The 18,859-nt window shown below is 40.5% G+C and overlaps 1 protein-coding gene across 5 annotated transcripts; it reads left to right on the top strand.

Moving 5' to 3' along the window:
- Positions 1-338: 338 nt before the first annotated feature.
- Positions 339-18,335, top strand: ING3 (inhibitor of growth family member 3). Of its 5 annotated transcripts, none has more exons than XM_072360540.1 (12): positions 339-490; positions 650-721; positions 4,712-4,812; positions 6,175-6,240; positions 9,140-9,236; positions 12,143-12,214; positions 12,482-12,601; positions 13,773-13,831; positions 14,164-14,354; positions 15,225-15,417; positions 16,479-16,517; positions 17,441-18,335. In XM_072360540.1, exons 1-12 carry the CDS (start codon positions 463-465, stop codon positions 17,555-17,557), a joined length of 1,155 nt encoding a protein of 384 aa, XP_072216641.1. In that variant the 5' UTR covers positions 339-462; the 3' UTR covers positions 17,558-18,335. The 5 variants fall into 5 exon arrangements, with proteins under 5 accessions (XP_072216641.1, XP_072216632.1, XP_072216623.1 ...); XM_072360531.1 differs by having other exon boundaries at positions 13,674-13,831; XM_072360547.1 differs by having other exon boundaries at positions 419-490; positions 650-714; positions 13,674-13,831.
- The last annotated feature ends 524 nt before the right edge of the window (positions 18,336-18,859 follow it).

Genomic DNA, 18,859 nt, shown 5'->3' with positions numbered 1-18,859 from the left:
CTGAGGTCGCTTCCAACCCGGGCCATTCTGTGATTCTGTGACAAGCGTACACGTTCTTTCCTTGCCAATATGCACGCCACGGATGACAACAAGCAAACACGAGCATACTAAAACCCACTCAGCTCTACAGCAGTTCCTGCACTCCCGCCCCGCCCTCCCGCTCCCGCCCCCAGCAGCCCGTCCCCCGCGGCGGGAGGCGCAGGCCGCGGAGCAGGGCGGCTCTCGTAGTTCTCCGGCCGTGCCCCGCGGAACTCCATTTCCCGTCATGCCGCGAGAGCAGCGCGGGCCGCGGGCGCGTCACGGGCGCGGGCAGCCAATCGCGGCGCGGCCGAGGCGGGCGCCGTCAGCCGCCAATGTTGTTTTCGCTGAGTCGAGCCGCCGGTGTTGTTGGCGGCGGCGCCATATTGGAAGGGACGAGCCCCCGTTAGCGAGAAGCCCCTTGGCGCTGGCCCGGCCGCCGCCATGCTGTATCTGGAGGACTATCTGGAGAGTGAGTGTGTGCGGGACGGGGACGCCGGGCGGCTGGGCACGGCCGGCGGAGGGGAGCCGGGGAGAGGGCGCGGCGACGTGGCGGCGCCCCCCCCTCCCCCACGATGAGCGACTGACACCCCCCCCTCTCTCCCCCGCCCCTCCCTCCGTGTGCCCGCAGTGATCGAGCAGCTTCCCATGGATCTGCGCGACAGGTTCACCGAGATGCGCGAGATGGACCTGCAGGTGCAGAGTACGTGAGTCCCGCCCCCTCCTCTGCCCGCCCCCTCCCCTCCGCCTCCCGCCGCTGCCCTCCGCCTCCCTCTCCCCGCCCGCCCCGCCGGCAGGGGGCGCCCGCGCCCCGCCGCTCCCGGAGCCCCGCTGCGGGGCAGGAAGGCGACCGGCGGGGGCGGGGAGCTGGGAGCGAAGCGCCGCCGTCGCCGCCGAAGGTGCTCCGATTTCCGCCGGCCTTCCGCCGCTCCCCGCGGCTCCCCGCCGCCCGACCCCGGCCGCTCGCACCCCCGCCGCCAGCCCGCGCTCCAGCAGCTCCGCTCCGCCGCGGGGAACGGCGTCCCGTCGCCACGTCCGGGCTGCCGGCCGCCCTGTGTCTTCTCCGGCTTGGCGGCGGCGGGAGGCGGCGCTGCGGAGACCCGACCCGTGGCGAGGAGCTGCCGGCACCCAGCGAGGGGCGGGGCGCGCTCGCCCAGTGCGCTGACAGTGAGCGGCGCTCCGGCCCCCATCCGTGCGGCGCTGGTCGGCTGCTGAGCTTGTGCTGCTCCCTGGGGCACGTCCCAAACTCTCTAGATTTTTGGTCCCTAAGAGCAGTGATGGTGGTTTGGATCAGGAGCTGCACCCCACTCTTTCAGCGGGTCGTTTTGGTTTTGAAACCTTCCAGCCAGCTCCTCTCACCACAGCGTGCAAGAATGAGGTTTCTGCCTGTGCTCTTACGCTTTAGTTGACGCTAAACCACATACACGTTTCCTTTGTAGGTCGTTTTGTATGTGCTTAGCACCTGCAGCTGTTTCCAGGATGTGTTCCCCCTTGATCTTCTCCAGCAGTCCCCTCTGGGGCTCCTGTCCCACAGCACCCAGTGAGGTGTTGCTGTGTTGACACGTGTTGGTCTGCAAGTGAGAGGCAAAGGTCTTTGTTAACGTAACTTAGACAAGGGATGAAAGGATTCCTCAGTGCCAGAGGGGTTGGAGTATCTCAAAGAAGAATGGGAGAAAGAGCAAATGTTGAAATAACAACTGAGTGTTATACAGTAACATAAAATCTGCACCATGCTTTTAGTTTCTCACTGTGTAGGATCACAGTTCTGGGACTCATCAGCCTGGAGAAGAAAAGACAGGGAGAGGATCTCCTCACTGTTGATAAATATCTGAAATGCAGGAGTGAAATGGATGGGGTGGGCTCTTTTCAGTGGTGCCCAGTGACAGGACAAGGGGCAACAGGTGCAGACAGGAGGTTCCATACAACATGAGGAAAACAACTTTGCTGTGTGGATGACAGCATTGGAACTGCCCAGAGGACGTGGAGTCTCCTCTGGAGATATTCAAGACTCGTTTGGATGTTTTCCTGTATGACCTTTTCTAGAGGATCTGCTTTAGCAAAGATGATCCTCAGAGCTTCCTTCCAAACACTGTGATTCTGTGATTCTTTAAACCAGTAGTTTAACGTATGGTAGTTAGAAGTGAGGCCTCAGGCTTTCTCTTGGGTATTTATTAGTGCCAGCCAGTGCTGCCTAGATTACAGTGGTGTCATTTCTTTTGCTTTAACTGGAAAATGCTGAATATTTGTATACAAAGACCAACCTTATGCCCAGAGGAAGGTTTTCTTGGGCTGTGGTTCTTTGGGGATTCTTGCAGTGAGTGACAAGGCATCTGAATGCATTATGAAACTTCTGGACTCGGATCTCTTTATCTGGCAGTTGGACAGCTCATGCTGAACACATCTTGTGAACCTGTGGGTTGTTGTGGTGCTGTGACCCAGGAGGTGCTGTGAGGGATCAGTGTCCCTGACCTGTATCAGAACAGTGTTTTGATAGGTGATACTGGCCCAGAAACCTGTGCAAGACTTATTTAGAGATATCACAGCTGTTGTGTTTGAGAGCGGATGATGTTTGGATTATTCAGACTTTGAATGGGGCAGGTTTTGGTGCTCATCATCATAAGATAAATCAGCAGACAGGTATATGCTGTGTGCCTTGACAAGGCTTCTGTGGGAAAAGTGAAGAACATCAGAGTTGAAAGTTAGTCACGAAAGTTAGTCACGAACTCTGAGACATTTGCACACGGAGTATAGAATGTTTTTACCCTACATAGGTTCAAATCATGGGTTACCAGCCAAGCTCTAGAAAAAAAAGCTTGTCTTGTAATAGGATTTCTGTCAGCTCTCTTCAGGAATGTGTTCTAAGAAATCAACATGTCTGAATGAAGTAGCACAGATGAAAGAGAGGTGAGAGGGGAGAGAAGCTGAAGGGACTAAAGTGTACTGTGGAGGACCTTCCATGTGATGTAGTAGAATTGCCCTGCATTCCTGTTTGCCAGTTCTTCTCTTTCAGGAGACCAAGTTTCCGTGGAAGTTTTCACTTAAGCAGTTTCACACAGGCTGATATGTGTTCTCAATAAAAAGATAAATGACTTTTATTATTATTTTTATTCCTCCATCTATGGAGCTGTTATAATAGTAATCTCAAGGTTGTTTTGAGGCTGAGAATAGGAGGTAGAACCTTTTGTCCTTTAGCTTTATGGACCAAATTATAGTCACTTGATGAAAGAACAAACCTTTGGAAGCCTCACTTGTTGCTCAGTCATTATCCTCCGTAAGCATAACACAGTGCAAATGGAAAATGTTCATTTGACTGCTTTGTTTGTCCAGGTCTCAGTCATCTTGTTGTGAACCTTGGCAACAGCTATTGTTATCATTCCTGTCTAAATGTTACCTTCCTGTTGGTTTTGATTCTGGCAATTACCTGCATAGGCAATATCAATAATTCTTTGCTCGCTTACTATGCTTGATTTTTCATCATTTGCGTAAACAACTATTCTGGTTGTTGTTGAGGATTTGCAAAACGTGAAGACTTGAGGCTCTGTTGGATCTGAGGAACTAGCTATACTTGCAGATTCATTGATTTCTTGAGCTAGATACTTGGTTTCTTTTATCTCACCCCCACCCTATCATATAGTGCAGTTTTAGTGCTGGCTTCTGAAAAGTGTCTTTATGGTTTTACACTGAGAGCTTGAGATCGGTAGGTAGGTGGCACGTTGTCATGTTTACCTTGAAACTGTTGTCTGGATTGTATTGCTGAAAGTTCTGTTTAAATAATAATTGCAGTACTGTCCCTTATCTTCAGACTAGCCAGGCTGTCAGAGAGAGTTTGACTGAAGCAGCTGTTTGGTTTTGCACATATGCAAGTTGTTGCATGCACAAATGTCCAGCTGTTGAAATACTAAACCTAATGCTTCTTATAAAGGATGGTGGAGGGAAAGTGAGTCCCTCTTCCTGCTTCAATAAATAACCAGACGAGTAACTTACAGTTGAAGTTTTCCTTTCTTATAATATGTTGGGTAATTGTTTTACTTATCCTCCTTGAGATATTTCTCAGCTATATGTAAGGGAGATTCCTGTCCATGGTATCCCATCAGTGCGTTTACCTCTTGATTCTACCACACGGGAGTTAGGGGGTGGGAATAAGCCTGTGAGTGTTTTCAGTTGCTCTTGTTCTTCCTAGCATACTGTGGAAAGGGCCTTGAGTTAAGGGTTGGCTATGGTTGCTCTTCTCTTTTGAGGCACTAATTTTTGCAATTATTTGGTTTTGTATTTGACTGTTTCTCTTAGGAGAGCATTTTGTTACCTGCTCAGTTTGTAACTGGCTAGAATGTTCCAAAGTCAGCAGTCTAGAGCCCTGGGTGAGGAGTTTGGGTCATGCTTTAGGTCACCACCACTGCTCTTAGGGGCAAAAAACCTTTAGAACTTGGAGTCCTGCCTATCCCAAGTGGAGAGCACAAGAATCTTGATGTGAATCCTACCAGAATTCAATTCTGCTTCTTGGAAATTAAGGTAAATATTCTCCTCCTCTTTCTGCTGTCACTTGTTTCATTCTTTTTATTTACTTATTTCTTTTTTCTCTAATAATATACACCTTGGTCCTGTCAACTTTGTTTCAGAAAAAAAAAATCCACTGCATTTTGTAATGTTTACGTATGTGAGAAGATAATATTTATTTTAATATTTTCCCGTGCAGATGCAATGGATCAGCTCGAGCAGAGGGTCAATGAGTTTTTTATGAACGCAAAGAAGAACAAGCCCGAATGGAGAGAAGAACAGATGACATCAATCAAAAAAGTAAGGATATCACAGGAGTGGGGTGCATTTATTTTTTTTAAGAAAGATAACCTTAGGAAAAAATAGTTCATTATTGAGTGAAGGCTTAAGCATTCAGAACTGTGGCTTCCTCTGGGCATTCACAGAGAACTTCCTTAGAGGAGAAAAATGACTGGAAAGTTTCTTTGATCAAGCATTTCTTCTAAGTTTTGCTAAGTATTTACTACTATTATTAAATCTTTAAAAAGTGAATCTTGGAGTTATTAAACCAGGTACTAGAATTGTAACTTGCGTATTTTCTTCCTGCTTTGTAAAGTAATTGGCATTATTTTCAAGGTTATTTTTCAGTCTTAACTTCAACATCCCCTCTGATTCTGCACGTCTTTGTATATAGTATTTATGTGGTATATGTACCATGGAAGAATAAGAAGATGGATGTGTTTTCTGTTTGCTTTTATCATTTGACACTTGGCGTTGTTGGTGTTATTAGCAGGGTAGTCCATCATTTTGGCAGGTGAAAAATCCTTTCTAGTCCTCCTACACTTGTAACTTCAGCCCTTAGACAGCCAAGGTCTATTTTCTCCTTAATTAAAACAAATAAAAAAAAGAAAAGAACACCAAAACCAACAAAACACAATGAAAGTCAAAACTCTGACTTCACTAGAGTAAATTAAAAACAAAAATGACTTCAATGGGATTAAGATGTGAGTTTTCACCCAAGGTAGGTACTGTTCGGTGGAAACTGAAATAAAAAAGCACTTAAACTTGTTTGAACCTAGGGATAAATATGCTTATACTAACTATAAAAGGGGACTTATCTATGGTTTTTCATTATTTAGAGCAGATTTTAAAATTGCATCTTTAGTCAGTTTATTTTATAATAATTTATTATTTAAAGCATCTTTAAAATGCATTAATTCAAATTATGTACTTCGTTTTCTATACATCTAACTACAGTGTTGAAATGACCTCCAATCACAGTACTGTGTAGCATCATTTGAAAGACAGTAGTTTCTTCAATGGTCTTAAAGGCCCATATCAAGTAGAAGACATTTCATGTTGAGTCCATAATGCTGCATAGTAAAAAACACGTTGAAGGGTGTTTCTTTTCTTGCAGTGAACCACGTTGTGAAATATAAGTGTCACTGTGGGGGGAAGTGTCTGTATCTTGTAGTTTTGCTTTGTCTAGGCAATAAATCGACAGCTGATATAGCTCTCATCTACCATTTAGCTTATTGTTGTTTACAATAGTAACACAGTCTTTCTGAAAACTGATTTCAGTTTCTGCTTTTAATGTACACTTTATGCTAGGTTAAAATAGCTTAAAACAGCTGAAATTAATTCAGTTACATTCGTGACTTAAAAGCATCCTCTTTCTACCAGGATTATTATAAGGCTTTGGAAGATGCAGATGAGAAAGTACAGCTGGCTAATCAAATATATGATTTGGTAAGTAGACAAGAGGTTTGTAGTGAATTACCTAAATTTATATCTTCAGGAGTTCAGAACAAATTGATAAGTGCTATAGTTGTGTTATCTGTACTCTTACATCAGCTTCAAACAGATTATTTTTTTCTTTTAGAAAGAGAATTTTAATGTTTTACTGACTCCCAGGAATTCTGTTGCTTGTACACTGTTGTAATATGAAGAAATAATTTGAGAAGTCCTAAGAATTTAATATATTCCCTTTTTGGTTTTCTTTGGTTTTGAAGAGGGACCACAGGCAAGTTATTCTTCCTTGCCACATATGCGTTTTGGGTTTTAAGTATATCTACTTTGCACTTTCTCAGAGTACAAAAACTGCAAGTAATTCCTCTTGTATCTACTGCATTTTAAACAAAAATTTCTTGTCTGTGTTGATTTTCCTTCCATCTACTACTGAATGTTGGAACATTCCTTCTTTCTCTTGGTGCTTTTTCATTTTGCAGTAGTTTAAAGATAAGTACAGTGTTCTACTGTATGACCGCATATGAAGAAAACATTTCAAACATGAGGGTTCTCTGTTTAGGTTACTTTTTTGTGTGAATTTTTGGTACAACAGAGAATATCATACTTTATCCAAAAGCACATCAGTCTTTACATGTTTAGTATACAGGCCATTCTTTCTGTGTGCATATTGGCACATACACAGATATTGAACTGCAAGAAACCTGTAATTTCCCTGTGAAGCATTGCCTCTTCTAAAGGGCATTTCATGTACAGTTCTTTCTCTTCCAGTTTCTATACCCATACTCAAAAAAAAAAAACCCAAATGCTCTTAGCCTTTTTTCTCGTAGCAAACACATAGTATTTGCTCTTGGAGCATCACCTGTAGTGAGAGGAGGGCATCTGGCTGCTGAGCCAATATGCAGCTTTGGTGAATCCTGTGATTCCTGTGAGGAGCAGCAGCCCATTTTAGTGCTAATTCCGAGTGAGAAGTGCAGGAGACCAAGAAGTTATGATTACTTTTGTTCTTACAGATGCTTAATTCTGAGTGGTAGAAAACTGCTGGAATGGAAATTCTTAGCAGACCAGATAAAAAAGTGTATTTCGTGGTTGTCCAACTGTTTAGCTTGTCTGGGCTGCACTCAGCAAACAGAAATTGCCAAGGGCCATGTATAAAATACAGAATACGTTTAATGCTTATAATAACAGAACTTTTTTTCAACATATTTATATTAAAACATAAAAAACAGGGAGCAATAAAAACATAAAACTAATGTGATGTTTGACCTTGTTTTTGTGAAACTTGTTCATCAGGCTGGTTCTGTGGCAGTGGTTGCCATTCTAGGGAGTTCTCAGGGTATTCATCTGAGATTTTTGATGAAATATTTCTCTTCCTGTACCTCATCCTTGACAATAATTGTTCACAAATGTATGTACTGCCAAAAACTGATGACGTGAATAAACGTGACCATGAAGTAAGGGGTATTTTACTTTGGAAAGATGGGGCTTATGGAAGTTTGGTAAAGAGACATGAAGAAATTTTTCTTTGAGTTGAACCCGGATTGCAACTCATTTTGCAGTGAGTTTGCGCTCAGAAGTTTATATGAAGTTTTCAAGTAATGGATTTCTGTTGACTGAAATTGGTGTCGCGAATATATTAAAAAAGGGAATTCTTTTCTTTGAAATACTGAGACCTATTCTGAGATTTCTTTATCAGAATGGAAAGCACAGCTGAGCCTGTTTTCACTGTTTACAGGACTGTGTTTAGCCAATGTATCAAAATGCATCCAACTATTTTCCATTACTTGAGCTTTCCATAATTTAAGTTTCATTTCAAATGCTGTTAATGTTTGAAGTCTATCACAGATTTAGTGATTTTTCACCTTGAAGAAGCGTGTTTAACTCTTTTAAATGAACGATCAAATCATCCAGAAACGCTAGATTTATGGGCCATTTTTAATCTTCGTGACCTGGCACAAGTTTTCCTTTTGATTCCGTAAAGAACTTGATTTCACTTTGCAGAGTCTTTTTAGCATTTTACCCTGGCTTAGCCGCCTTCCTTCAGGAAGGTAAATGATTACCTCATAAATACATCCATACTTTTAATGAACTGGCGACGATTCGTTCCTTGGACTTGCTGAAATTCACAGCTTTGTGATTTCCATGACATCATCCAATTTTAAAGCTTTTGCACATATATTTTGTTCATGTCTGATGCAGTGAGATGCAGATGGTAACTGCATCGTCTTCTACTAGTTTTGTAAATCCCATCTTTTTTTACCAGCCATCTCTGGGTCCCCATCAGTAGCTTTACTAGATATGTTGGCAAAGGTTAAAGAAAATCGCTTTAATGTATTTTTTTACTGATTCAAATAAACCAGGAGGTTTAGCTGTGTCTTTCAGTGGTGCCAAAGCAGCCATTTCTTCAATGATGTTATATTTGTTATCAACACCTCTAGTGAAAATGGCAAGTAGAGCTATCTTTTTAGTCAGGACATGCAATATCCGTTGTGCTTTCCATAAACTAACTATTAGGAAATGTTATTTATTTATTTATTGCAGTCAGATTTGCTATCACATAACTAGATTTTAGAACAGAGTCCATTTGAGTTTATTATTGTATTTTGTTAAGGTGACAGACTTTTTTCAGTTCTACTTTTTTGTCTTCACAAAGCATTCCCTGATATGCATCAAATTTGGCAGCATGCTTCTGCATAGAATGTCTCTTCAGATTGAAACCTTAGCAAACGGACATGATTTCTTTGCATGGTGCCATGTTATTAAGCATGGTGTCATATTATGTACCAGCACTTCACTGTGAGCTAAGTTGGGTCACACACATCCTGTGGGTTGGACATGCCTGGTGTGGTTATTCATGTTCCAGAACTGGACGGGATTTACTGTTGCATTGTCTCCAAAACAGGTAGACCGTCACTTGAGAAAACTGGACCAGGAACTCGCTAAATTTAAAATGGAACTTGAAGCAGACAATGCTGGAATCACAGAAATATTAGAGCGACGTAAGTATGCATAATTTTCTTAAAATACTTGACAGATTTTCTGTCACTTTATAAAAGTAAGATACGATGAAGTTGTTTTTGGCCTGCAGTGTTTCCACCTATTTTGCAGTTTTGCTTTGACCTGATACTTTCTTAAGGCAGTGATTTTCAAATTTTAGTTCAAACTTTGATTTTTACCAGTGGAATCAAAATGCAACTGAGAAGTTAGAATAAATTCTGTTTTTGATAGGGCTGTTGTCCATATGAATAGGTACAGTAAGGTATAGAATTCTTTAAACTTGTTACTAATACTGCAGGCATTCAGGAAAGTTTTGCAATTTAAGCTTAACCTACCAGGCCAGTTGATTGCCACCAGATAGAGGAAAGTGGATGTCCCAGTTGTAGGCATGGAATGTCAGGTAAGCTTAGCTACTTTGGGATATTTTTTTTGAAGAGAAGAGAATGGATGATTTTGTCAGAAGGTGGTGAGAGAGGAGCATTTTGAGGAAGAAACCTGCAAGCTTAGCAAATAATGCAGCACTGCCCAGCTAGCGTTCAGAATGTAAATGGGACGTAATGTGACAGTTTTAAGGCAAACTAGGTGTGGAAAAATCCAGCCCTCCATACCTTTTAGTGTCAGGTTCAAATGTGGTGATGATAAATTTCAAAGTTGTTACAGCATGTGTTACTATGAAGCTAATAGTCAGTGACTGTTCTTCATAACCAAGGCTAGTGGAAAGTAACCCATGTCACCTTAAGAAATAAGGGGTAAATATTCTTTCTTTGAACTTTGTCATAAAAGCTAATTTTCCTCAAAATTTTGTTTGTAATTGCTTGCTTGTTTGTTTATTTTTAAATAAGAGGCACAAAAAGAAAACTGTTAAGTAGGTGTTATTAATGAGCAACTGCAGAAGAGGGTGACTAGTTTATTTTTGAGTCCAAGCTGCAGTTTTAAGATTTGATGCTGACTTTATTTGGGCCATTTGTTTGGCAAGGTGGGTAGGATTTTGAAAACTGAAAACACAACCAGAGTGCATTTAAGATATTCATTACTTAATAGAACGTAAGGTAGAATGAAAAGCCTGTTAATATTTTTAGCTTTCAGAGTAAAAACGTATTATTGAGGTTCCTCCAGAGGGCAGCCTTTGGACTAATTCACAGCATGATTGAAGTTAGTTTAGCCTTCCCTCCCTCCTTTTTCAATTTCCACTTTGGATATTTTCAACATCGGTGATTTTGAATACAGATGTATGACAGAATGTTTGGTCAACTTGAAACATATTTCTGGTCTTAGTGTGTTTTGAGTCAATATGACAAGAAGGGAAGTCACCTCATTGATGCAGTTTACATCTTACCTGTGTTTTAATACTTATCTTCATAAATGTGTCTTCAGTTCAATAAGCAGTCTTTAGTTCAAATAAGCACATATCGTCAGCACTTCTAGTGCAGCTCTACCAGCCCGTATGCAACTTATTGGAACAAGAGGGCCAGTGCCATCCTGGCCTGCGTGAAAAATATAGTGTTGCCAGCGGGAACAGGGAGGTAATCATTGCCCTGTACTCAGCACTGGTGAGGCTGCACCTCGAGTGCATTGTTCAGTCTTGAGCCCCACACTACAAGAAAGACTTGGAGGCCCTGGAACGTGCCCAGAGAAGGGCAATGAAACTGGTGAAGGGTCTGGAGCACAAGTCTTATGAGGAGCAGCTCAGGGAGCTGGGGTTGTTTAGTCTGGAGAGGAGGAGGCTGAGGAGAGACCTCATTGCACTCTACAACTTCCTGAAGGGAGGTTTCCTCAGTTGGACCCAAGAAAATGGCCACAAGTTGTGCCAGAGGAGGTTTAGATTAGACAAAAGGAAAAACTTTTTCTCTCAGAGAGTGGTCAGGCACTGGAATGGCTGCTCAGGGAGGTGGTGGAGTTGCTGTCCCTGGCAGTGCTCAAGAGGTGTCTGGAGGAGGATGAGGAGCTACGAGATATGGTTTAGTGGCCTGTGGTAGCAATGGTAATGGGAGGACAGTTGGACCAGATGATCTTGTAGGTCCTTTCCAACCTTGTGATTCTATTATTCTATGAAGTGGTATATTGAAAGCAGTGTTGTTCTAGGTTCTCAATATTGGCCTTGATTTTTAACTTTTCTTTGGTCAGTTGCACATCAGTGGTCAGCAGTTTATATTTTAAAACTTTCCTGTTAAAAGGGCTTACAAGAGTAAAGTCCTGTTTAACTGTGTGTTACAAGGCTGGGGTGCAGCAGGCCCAGCACTTCCAGCTGGGCAAGGCAAGTGATTATACCCCTTATTCTGCACTGTGTGGCCTCACCTTGAATACTGTTTGTAGTTTTGAGCATCATGGTATAAGAAGTACGTAATGCTGTTAGAGAGATCCAGAAGTGGGCTATGAAGATGGGAAAGTCATCTGAGGAGCAGTAGGGGTCCCTTGGTTTGTCCAGCCCTGAGAACAGAAGGCTAAGAGGAGGCCCAGTGGTGGCCCCTCTGTCTGGTGACAGCAACAGGGCTGGAGGGAACAGCATGGAGCTGTCAGGAGAAGGTTGGATGAGTGTTAGAGAAAGGTTGTTCACCATAGGGTGGTTGGGCAGTGGAACAGGCTGCCCAGGGCATGGCCACAGGCTGCTGGATTTCAAGAAGCATTTGGACAGTATTTTCAGACACATGATTTGAATTTTGTGTGGTCTTGGGAGAAGAAAGAGATTTGACTCAAAACCTTGTAGTTCCCTTCCTATGTGGCATATACAGTTATTTGATGTAGTTGTTCCTGGGAACTTCCTTTGGGAAAGATTCTAACTCTAAAATTCTTCCAATTAATGTAAGTGTATTTGCATAGTGTTTTGGTTAATACTGTAAAAACTTAGTGTCTGAAAAATAATTCCACTGTAGACTTTAAAATTTTCTGGCCTTTTTACCTCCATTTTTAGGATCTCTGGAGCTGGATACACCATCTCAGCCTGTGAATAACCATCATGCCCATTCTCACACTCCAGTAGAGAGTGAGTATTTGATAGATAAAAGCATATTAGGCCTTTTAAGGTTTATTTGTCATTAAGTACTTCTATTACATTTTCCTCCAAATGCTGGAAAAATAGGCATAATTAAATGGTGATCGTGCCTATTTGGAAAAACTGTGAGTGAAAGAAAAAGGTTTTGCTGGTGGCAGTTGGCTGAAAGTGCTATTTTATTATCTGCAGTTGTTAACAGTTTTACTTTTAAACTGAAAAGGCTTTTCCATTTAAGTTCATTTCATTTGTTTTTCTTAGAAAGGAAACACAATCCATCATCTCACCACGGTGCAACAGATCATGTTCCTGAGAAGAAGTTTAAATCTGAAGCGCTTCTATCTACCCTTACTTCAGATGCCTCTAAAGAAAATACACCAGGTAGTCTTAATTGTCTTATATTTTATTATTTTATTACTTTTTAATAGAGGGAGGAGAAATCCAACTATATGTGTGTTTTTTTTTTTGTTGTTTTTTGTTTTTTTTTGTGTTTTTTTTTTTTAATATACATATCAAAACCCAAACGCTTCCCTCTGGGATTTTCAGTCATTTTAAATATGAGAAATTGCGGACACTGTTACTCATCTGTGTTGTGCATGAATCTCATTGGCTTGTTGTCATTTGACAGCTGTGTGTTGGATCCATGCATTATTTTGAGGAAAAGAAGCCCATGCAGTGATTCCCAAAGTAGGAAAAGAATATTCATTCATCTTGTAAGGGTTGCTCCGACCTAGCATTCAACCATATTCAGATCCTTCTGAATGTTGTGTGAAATGCGGCCATGTAGGATGGCCCTTTGATTAGGGAATAAAAACACAGCACAGCTTTCTGTCAGTTTTCAAAATAAGGATACTTCATAGATTCTTTTCTGAAAATGAAAGATTATGAGAGGGCATCAGTAAATAAAGTACATTGGCTTTTGGAATTTAATGCTGTTCACTATTTTTAAATAGTTTTCTTCATAGTCATTTATCTTTAAGGAACTTCGCATTAGTTGGCAAATAAAATGGAACTGCATTTGAACAGCTGTCAGGAAATCTGGTGTGTTCGAATTGTGATTTTTAGCTTTTAGAGTTGAGATTGTTTGAATTGTTGTCTTAGGGAAAGTTTAGTTGTACAGTCAAATTCTTGATTTCTCAATCATCACAGTAGTCAATATAATTTCAACTGAGGTTAGGCTTATATAGTCATAACAGCTGCATTATGTCTCCATATCTCTGAGTGTGATAGTGAGGACTGCCTTTCTGAAAGCATTCCTTGCATGTGAGGGTAGATGTTTAAGTAGAAAACAAGCAGCATCAAAACATTTTCTTAGAACTTCTTTCCAAATGATCGGCCTACTCTGCATAAATGGAGTTCCTAAACTTTCACTGGTTGTCATATATAACTCTTCTTAAAATGCAAAGGAATTTAGTTTCATGTTGAATTTCATGAATGTGTTCTGTTCATCAAGGGTGTCGAAACAATAATTCATCATCTTCTTCAAACAATGCATACAATACAAACTCTTCTCAACCATTGGCATCATATAACCTCGGCTCATTATCTTCAGGATCGGGGGCCGGTGCTATTACCATGGCAGCAGCTCAAGCAGTGCAAGCTACAGCACAGGTAACGTCAAAACATTCTCACATGCTCATCAGCCTGCCACCCGCTATTGATTAAGAAGGAATACTAGTAACTTTTTTTATCACTTACAGCTAATGTGATGTAGTTCTCATCATCATTGTGTATGTGGTACAGTCTCATCCTTTAAAAATTCCATTAAAGGACAACTCATTTTGTAGCTTTTCTTGTGGATATTCGTACACATTTTTGCCACTTACTGTGCATCACTTTATTAAAAGAATATCTAGTGAATCTGTGGCAATAATAGCAGCCCGGTGTGTCTTAAGTAAGGACTCCACTGTGTAATCTGATACAATATCAGTATTCTTTTTTAGATGAAGGAAGGAAGAAGAACATCCAGTTTAAAAGCCAGCTACGAAGCATTTAAGAACAACGATTTTCAGCTTGGAAGAGAATTTTCATTATCTAGAGATTCAACTGGGTATTCATCATCAGCTCTGGCATCTACATTAACACAAACATTAAGTTCATCAAGCACAGATTCACGAAGTGGCAGAAAAAGCAAGTAGGTTTTCTTGTTGACTGCAGTTGACAACTAAACTTCCACTTTACAGTCATAGGCCATATTAGAAATACTTTGTATTTAATATTCAAGGAGTTTAAAAACATGGGTGGAAAGTCATTATTCCGTTTTTTTTGTACAGGACTTTTTTCTTTTCTCCACTGTTCTCTTTTTCCTTACACAAATTCAGTCCAAGGTTTGCAAGAAATACTTCTTTTGTCTGTTGTATTGTCTAGTTCCTTTCCTCATTTTTCTCTCTGCAGGAGAAAAGATCTGACCTAAATGTAAATGTTGGAAATCAGCTGTGCAGTGCTTTGTAGATAGTTTGAAATGGATGTGCAGATTTCCTTCATGCCACTTTATAAATAACCAGAATGTATTCTGATGTCTGACCATCTAGGACAGGAAGCAGGGCGAAATTCACTTCTGATAAAAAGTGATTTTTGAGGACTCTTAAAGTTTTGTTTGAAGGATTTTGTGCCAGAATGCTTGTATCTTAAACTGACTTGCTCTTTTTCTTTTTTTTTTTCCTTCATACATATTTGTGCAAATGCCTGTTTTATCATATGTATTTTCTTAATGGAGGATTGACACTAAGGGTACCAGTAAGGGAAAAAAAATTGTAAAGTAAAACATCCAGTAAAGCCATTTGACAATTTAGAACTGTTCAGTTCCATAGATTAGAATAGCCTGACTATAAACTGTTAAGACTGATTTCTGAAGAGATTCAGTTTTGCTATTGCAGCGTTTGAATGAAATGTGTTAAGGAATGTCACTTCAGGATTTACATACTATAGTATTTCAGTCAACGAGGAATTGCTTCTACTTGCCAGTAAATAAACTTAAATTATGGTATGTTTTTCTTTTATTCAGAAACAACAACAAATCCTCAAGTCAGCAGTCGTCATCATCTTCCTCTTCATCCTCTCTGTCATCATGTTCTTCCTCATCTGCACTGGCACAAGAGCTGTCCCAGCAAACAACAGTAATACCAGAGTCTGACTCTAATAGCCAGGTTGACTGGACCTATGATCCAAATGAGCCACGTTACTGCATCTGTAATCAGGTAAAAACATTGTCCAACCTGAAATATAACCACATATGCTATTTCACTGCAGGTGAGCTTCTTGCTCTGATAAGCTCATTTAAAAACAGATCAGAATTTCAATACAGCAAATAGAATGCTTTTGTTTCCTTAGGGGTCATATGACAGGACATGGGAAAATGGTTTTAAATTGAAGGAAGGAAGATTTAGGTTGGATGTCAGGGGGAAGTTTTTTACCACAAGTGGTGAGGTGCTGGCACAGGCTGCCCAGAGAGGTTATGGATGCCCCGTCCCTGGAGGTGTTCAAGGCCAGATTGGATGGGGCCCTGGGCAGCCTGGTCTAGCATTAAATGGGGAGGTTGGTGGCCCTGCATGCAGTAGGGGGTTGGAGCTTCGTGATCCTTGAGGTCCCTTCCAACCCAAGTCATTCTATGATTTTATGAAAAATGAAATCAAAGGCCCAAGTAAAAAAGCCAGTTTTCCTGTGATGTGCCACATGTGGAGAGCTTTAAGTCTCTTCCTGAAGAATTTAGGAATAATTAAATTCAATGTTGAGTATGATCACAGTGAATTTACTTCAAATTTGAAGTTAGAGTAATACTTTTTCTCTCATACATTCCTTCTTTTGTAAAATTAATAACGGAGAAGATACTGTTTTTGTAAAAGGCACTCAGAAAATTGAAAGACTGAATGAGAGCATGAGAAACTTGTTTTTGAAAACGTCTATTCTGATTTCATAGTTTTAAGTGTTAGTTTTATTTTTTTTTAGAGTTTACAGAATCCTTTGGTTCTTTTGAAAGTATTTGATTGTTTATTTCAAATAGTTCTTCAAGATGTCATGTGTGCAAAGGGAATGCTAGACATAAATATATTTGAAAAGTGGGCAAACAGCAGCACTCAGTACCAAAATGTACTTAGTACCAGGGTTTCTTACCCGACCTGAACGTGTGAACACAATTATACAACAACCAAAAATACACTGTTGCCACTGTTGATTGAAGAACTTAACATGAAAGAAAAAAGAAACAAAAACCTTGAATTCCACCCCTTTGAAAGTTTTCTTTTTCCTTCTTTTTAACTAGGTGTCCTACGGTGAGATGGTAGGCTGTGATAACCAAGATGTAAGTAATAAAGTTCAGAATGTTCATAAGAAAAGCCTTGTGCATGTAACTATAGTTTACAGGAGTTACTTTTCTGCAGTGCTTCCTATGTTTTCAGTTTTAGTGCAAACAGGGACAAGTACAGCTCTTGGTTTGTTTTACATTCAAATCACTTACCTCACTTCAGACTTAGACATAAACACATAGGGTGGGTGGGAACAAGCAGAAAGCATAAAAGGAAACATTTTTAATATTAAATCTTTTCAGCCATGTAGGAGTTCCATGTATTTCTCCTTGTTTAAGGTTCAGTTCCTGTGCATAACTTCAAACAGAAATAGAACTTAAAGATTTGTATGAGAAGTACGTTGTGAATTAATGTGCATACAAGTTGAAGCATTCTTCAGAAAACTTCTCTCCATCTGTCCCCGCAGTTCAGATTAGATTCTTTTAGAGGTCTTCTCTCTTTCCTGAGAAAGTTTGACATACTTGAAATACCCCCTTATTTCTGGGAACAGCTAGCTATGTCAGTAGTAATCCCAACTGCCTGATTCAAACAGTGCAAGTTTTTAAAGAGCAAGTGAATGTATTGATGTACTTACTGAGATTCTCCTGCATTCAGACAGAAGTGAATAATATTACTGTTGTGTCACTTAAATTTAGCTTGACAATGTTTTATCATTAGCACAGTATACTTGTTTTGTTTCCTATATAAATGTGTCAGTATATGACTCCAGGAATTCTTGTTGCTTTCCTTATGCCATTGAGTGTATGAATGTTAGGGTATGGATTCCCCTTCTTTTTTCCTTTTATCCCATTATTTGCTTGGTATGAAAGGCAGAACCCACACTTTCTACTAGCCCTTCTTTTCATAGAACTGTATGTGATTACAATTTTTAAGAAAAAAAAGCAAAATCCCAAACTCTCTCTAAACTCTGTTTTTATAGTGTCCTATTGAGTGGTTCCACTATGGATGTGTTGGACTGACAGAAGCACCAAAGGGAAAATGGTACTGTCCGCAGTGTACAGCTGCAATGAAGAGGAGAGGCAGCAGGCATAAATAAATACCTTCATCTGGAAAACAAATTGTATACTAAAGGTTTTATGGGGGACTTAAGTAGGGGTAGGAACCCTCACCAGGCTTCCTTGCAACGACTTAAAGAAGGGTGAACATAGCAGTCATAAGATCTTGAACTATTGGCTTTGCTGGTTGTGTTTTAATATTGTACGTAAGCTGTTTATGCACACTGATGTGCTGCAGATACTATTCCAGCAAGCCTCGGATTGTTCCATTGGCCAACATATGCAGACATTTGTACTGTCAAACCATTTTCTCGAAGCAGTGGGCATTCTATGATGATTCAGTCTTCAGAAGATTCTGATAAGTCAAGATTTTAAATGTATGTTTTATATTCAACAGATATATTCTGCTGCATGTACTGTACTTGAGAGCTGTTATGTAACACTTATGTATATAAATGGTGCAAAAAGTCAGTGCTTCTTAAAAAAAAAAGACAATGATTTTTAAAATGCCTTTATAGCTTTGGTTCTTTATGAAAATAAATTCAGCAGGCTGAAGAAAATGGTTCTTGTATACAGCGGGCTGTTGTCCTCTAGGGTACTGGAGTATGTAAAAACAAAACAAATGCTGTAGAATAAAACAAACTTGTGCCATTAGTCTTATATGTTTCTGCTCCAGGGAAGGTGCAGATCATAAGAAGAGAAAAAAGGTATTAAAGTGATGATAAATTTTTATACCAAATGTGTTTATTTTTGTGTGCAAGTAATCCTTTAAATTTGAATTGTATTAGGTGTTAAAATAAAACAACCTCGACTCCCTCCATTTCATGTTTTCTGTACATCTGTCAAAAAAGAGAAGGTCTGTCCCCGTCACGGTTCCTGAAGAACACAACTGAGTCTCCGTGACAAATTCTTGCCGTATTCCATCTTGAACAGCAGCTTTCACATGAAAGTCAACACAGGGATCAGGAAAGATGTAAGAGGATAAATAGCTCATTCAGCTGTGGAGCCCCTGGAGGTATCTACCAGGGCCGGTCATGTTAGGGAACTTAAAGGCAGGCCAATACATGTGCAGATCCTTTAAGACCTGGTAAATCAGAGCTGCACATACTGTAGCACAGGATTGGGAATCTTGATTTTTAAATGAGAGCTCCTTAAAAGGTACTTCCCTTGGCCATGAATATAATGGAAATTTTCTCTCTTTTTCTTTTTTTTTCCCAGCTTGTTTATTTTGGATGTAGGTTGTAGATTTCCTTCCACAGAAAGTCTCCTTCTGTTGTTTTTGTATGGCTTTTTGGTATGGCTGCAGCACTGAACAGAAACAAGAATTACTCTTTTTTCCTCCC

The sequence above is a fragment of the Excalfactoria chinensis genome, chromosome 1, assembly GCF_039878825.1.
Source record: "Excalfactoria chinensis isolate bCotChi1 chromosome 1, bCotChi1.hap2, whole genome shotgun sequence".
Lineage (NCBI taxonomy): Eukaryota > Metazoa > Chordata > Aves > Galliformes > Phasianidae > Excalfactoria > Excalfactoria chinensis.
Note: the sequence above shows the minus strand (reverse complement) of the source record. Positions and strands in the feature narration are given on the sequence as shown.

What these genes read in the sequence shown, in the direction of transcription:
- ING3 (XM_072360522.1), top strand. Translation starts at nt 463, where the DNA reads ATGCTGTATCTGGAGGACTATCTGGAGA. An exon ending in CTCTAAAGAAAATACACCAG is followed by an intron (nt 12,602 to 13,673) that starts GTAGTCTTAATT and finishes CTGTTCATCAAG; the next exon opens with GGTGTCGAAACAATAATTCA. An exon ending in CGAAGTGGCAGAAAAAGCAA is followed by an intron (nt 14,355 to 15,224) that starts GTAGGTTTTCTT and finishes TCTTTTATTCAG; the next exon opens with AAACAACAACAAATCCTCAA.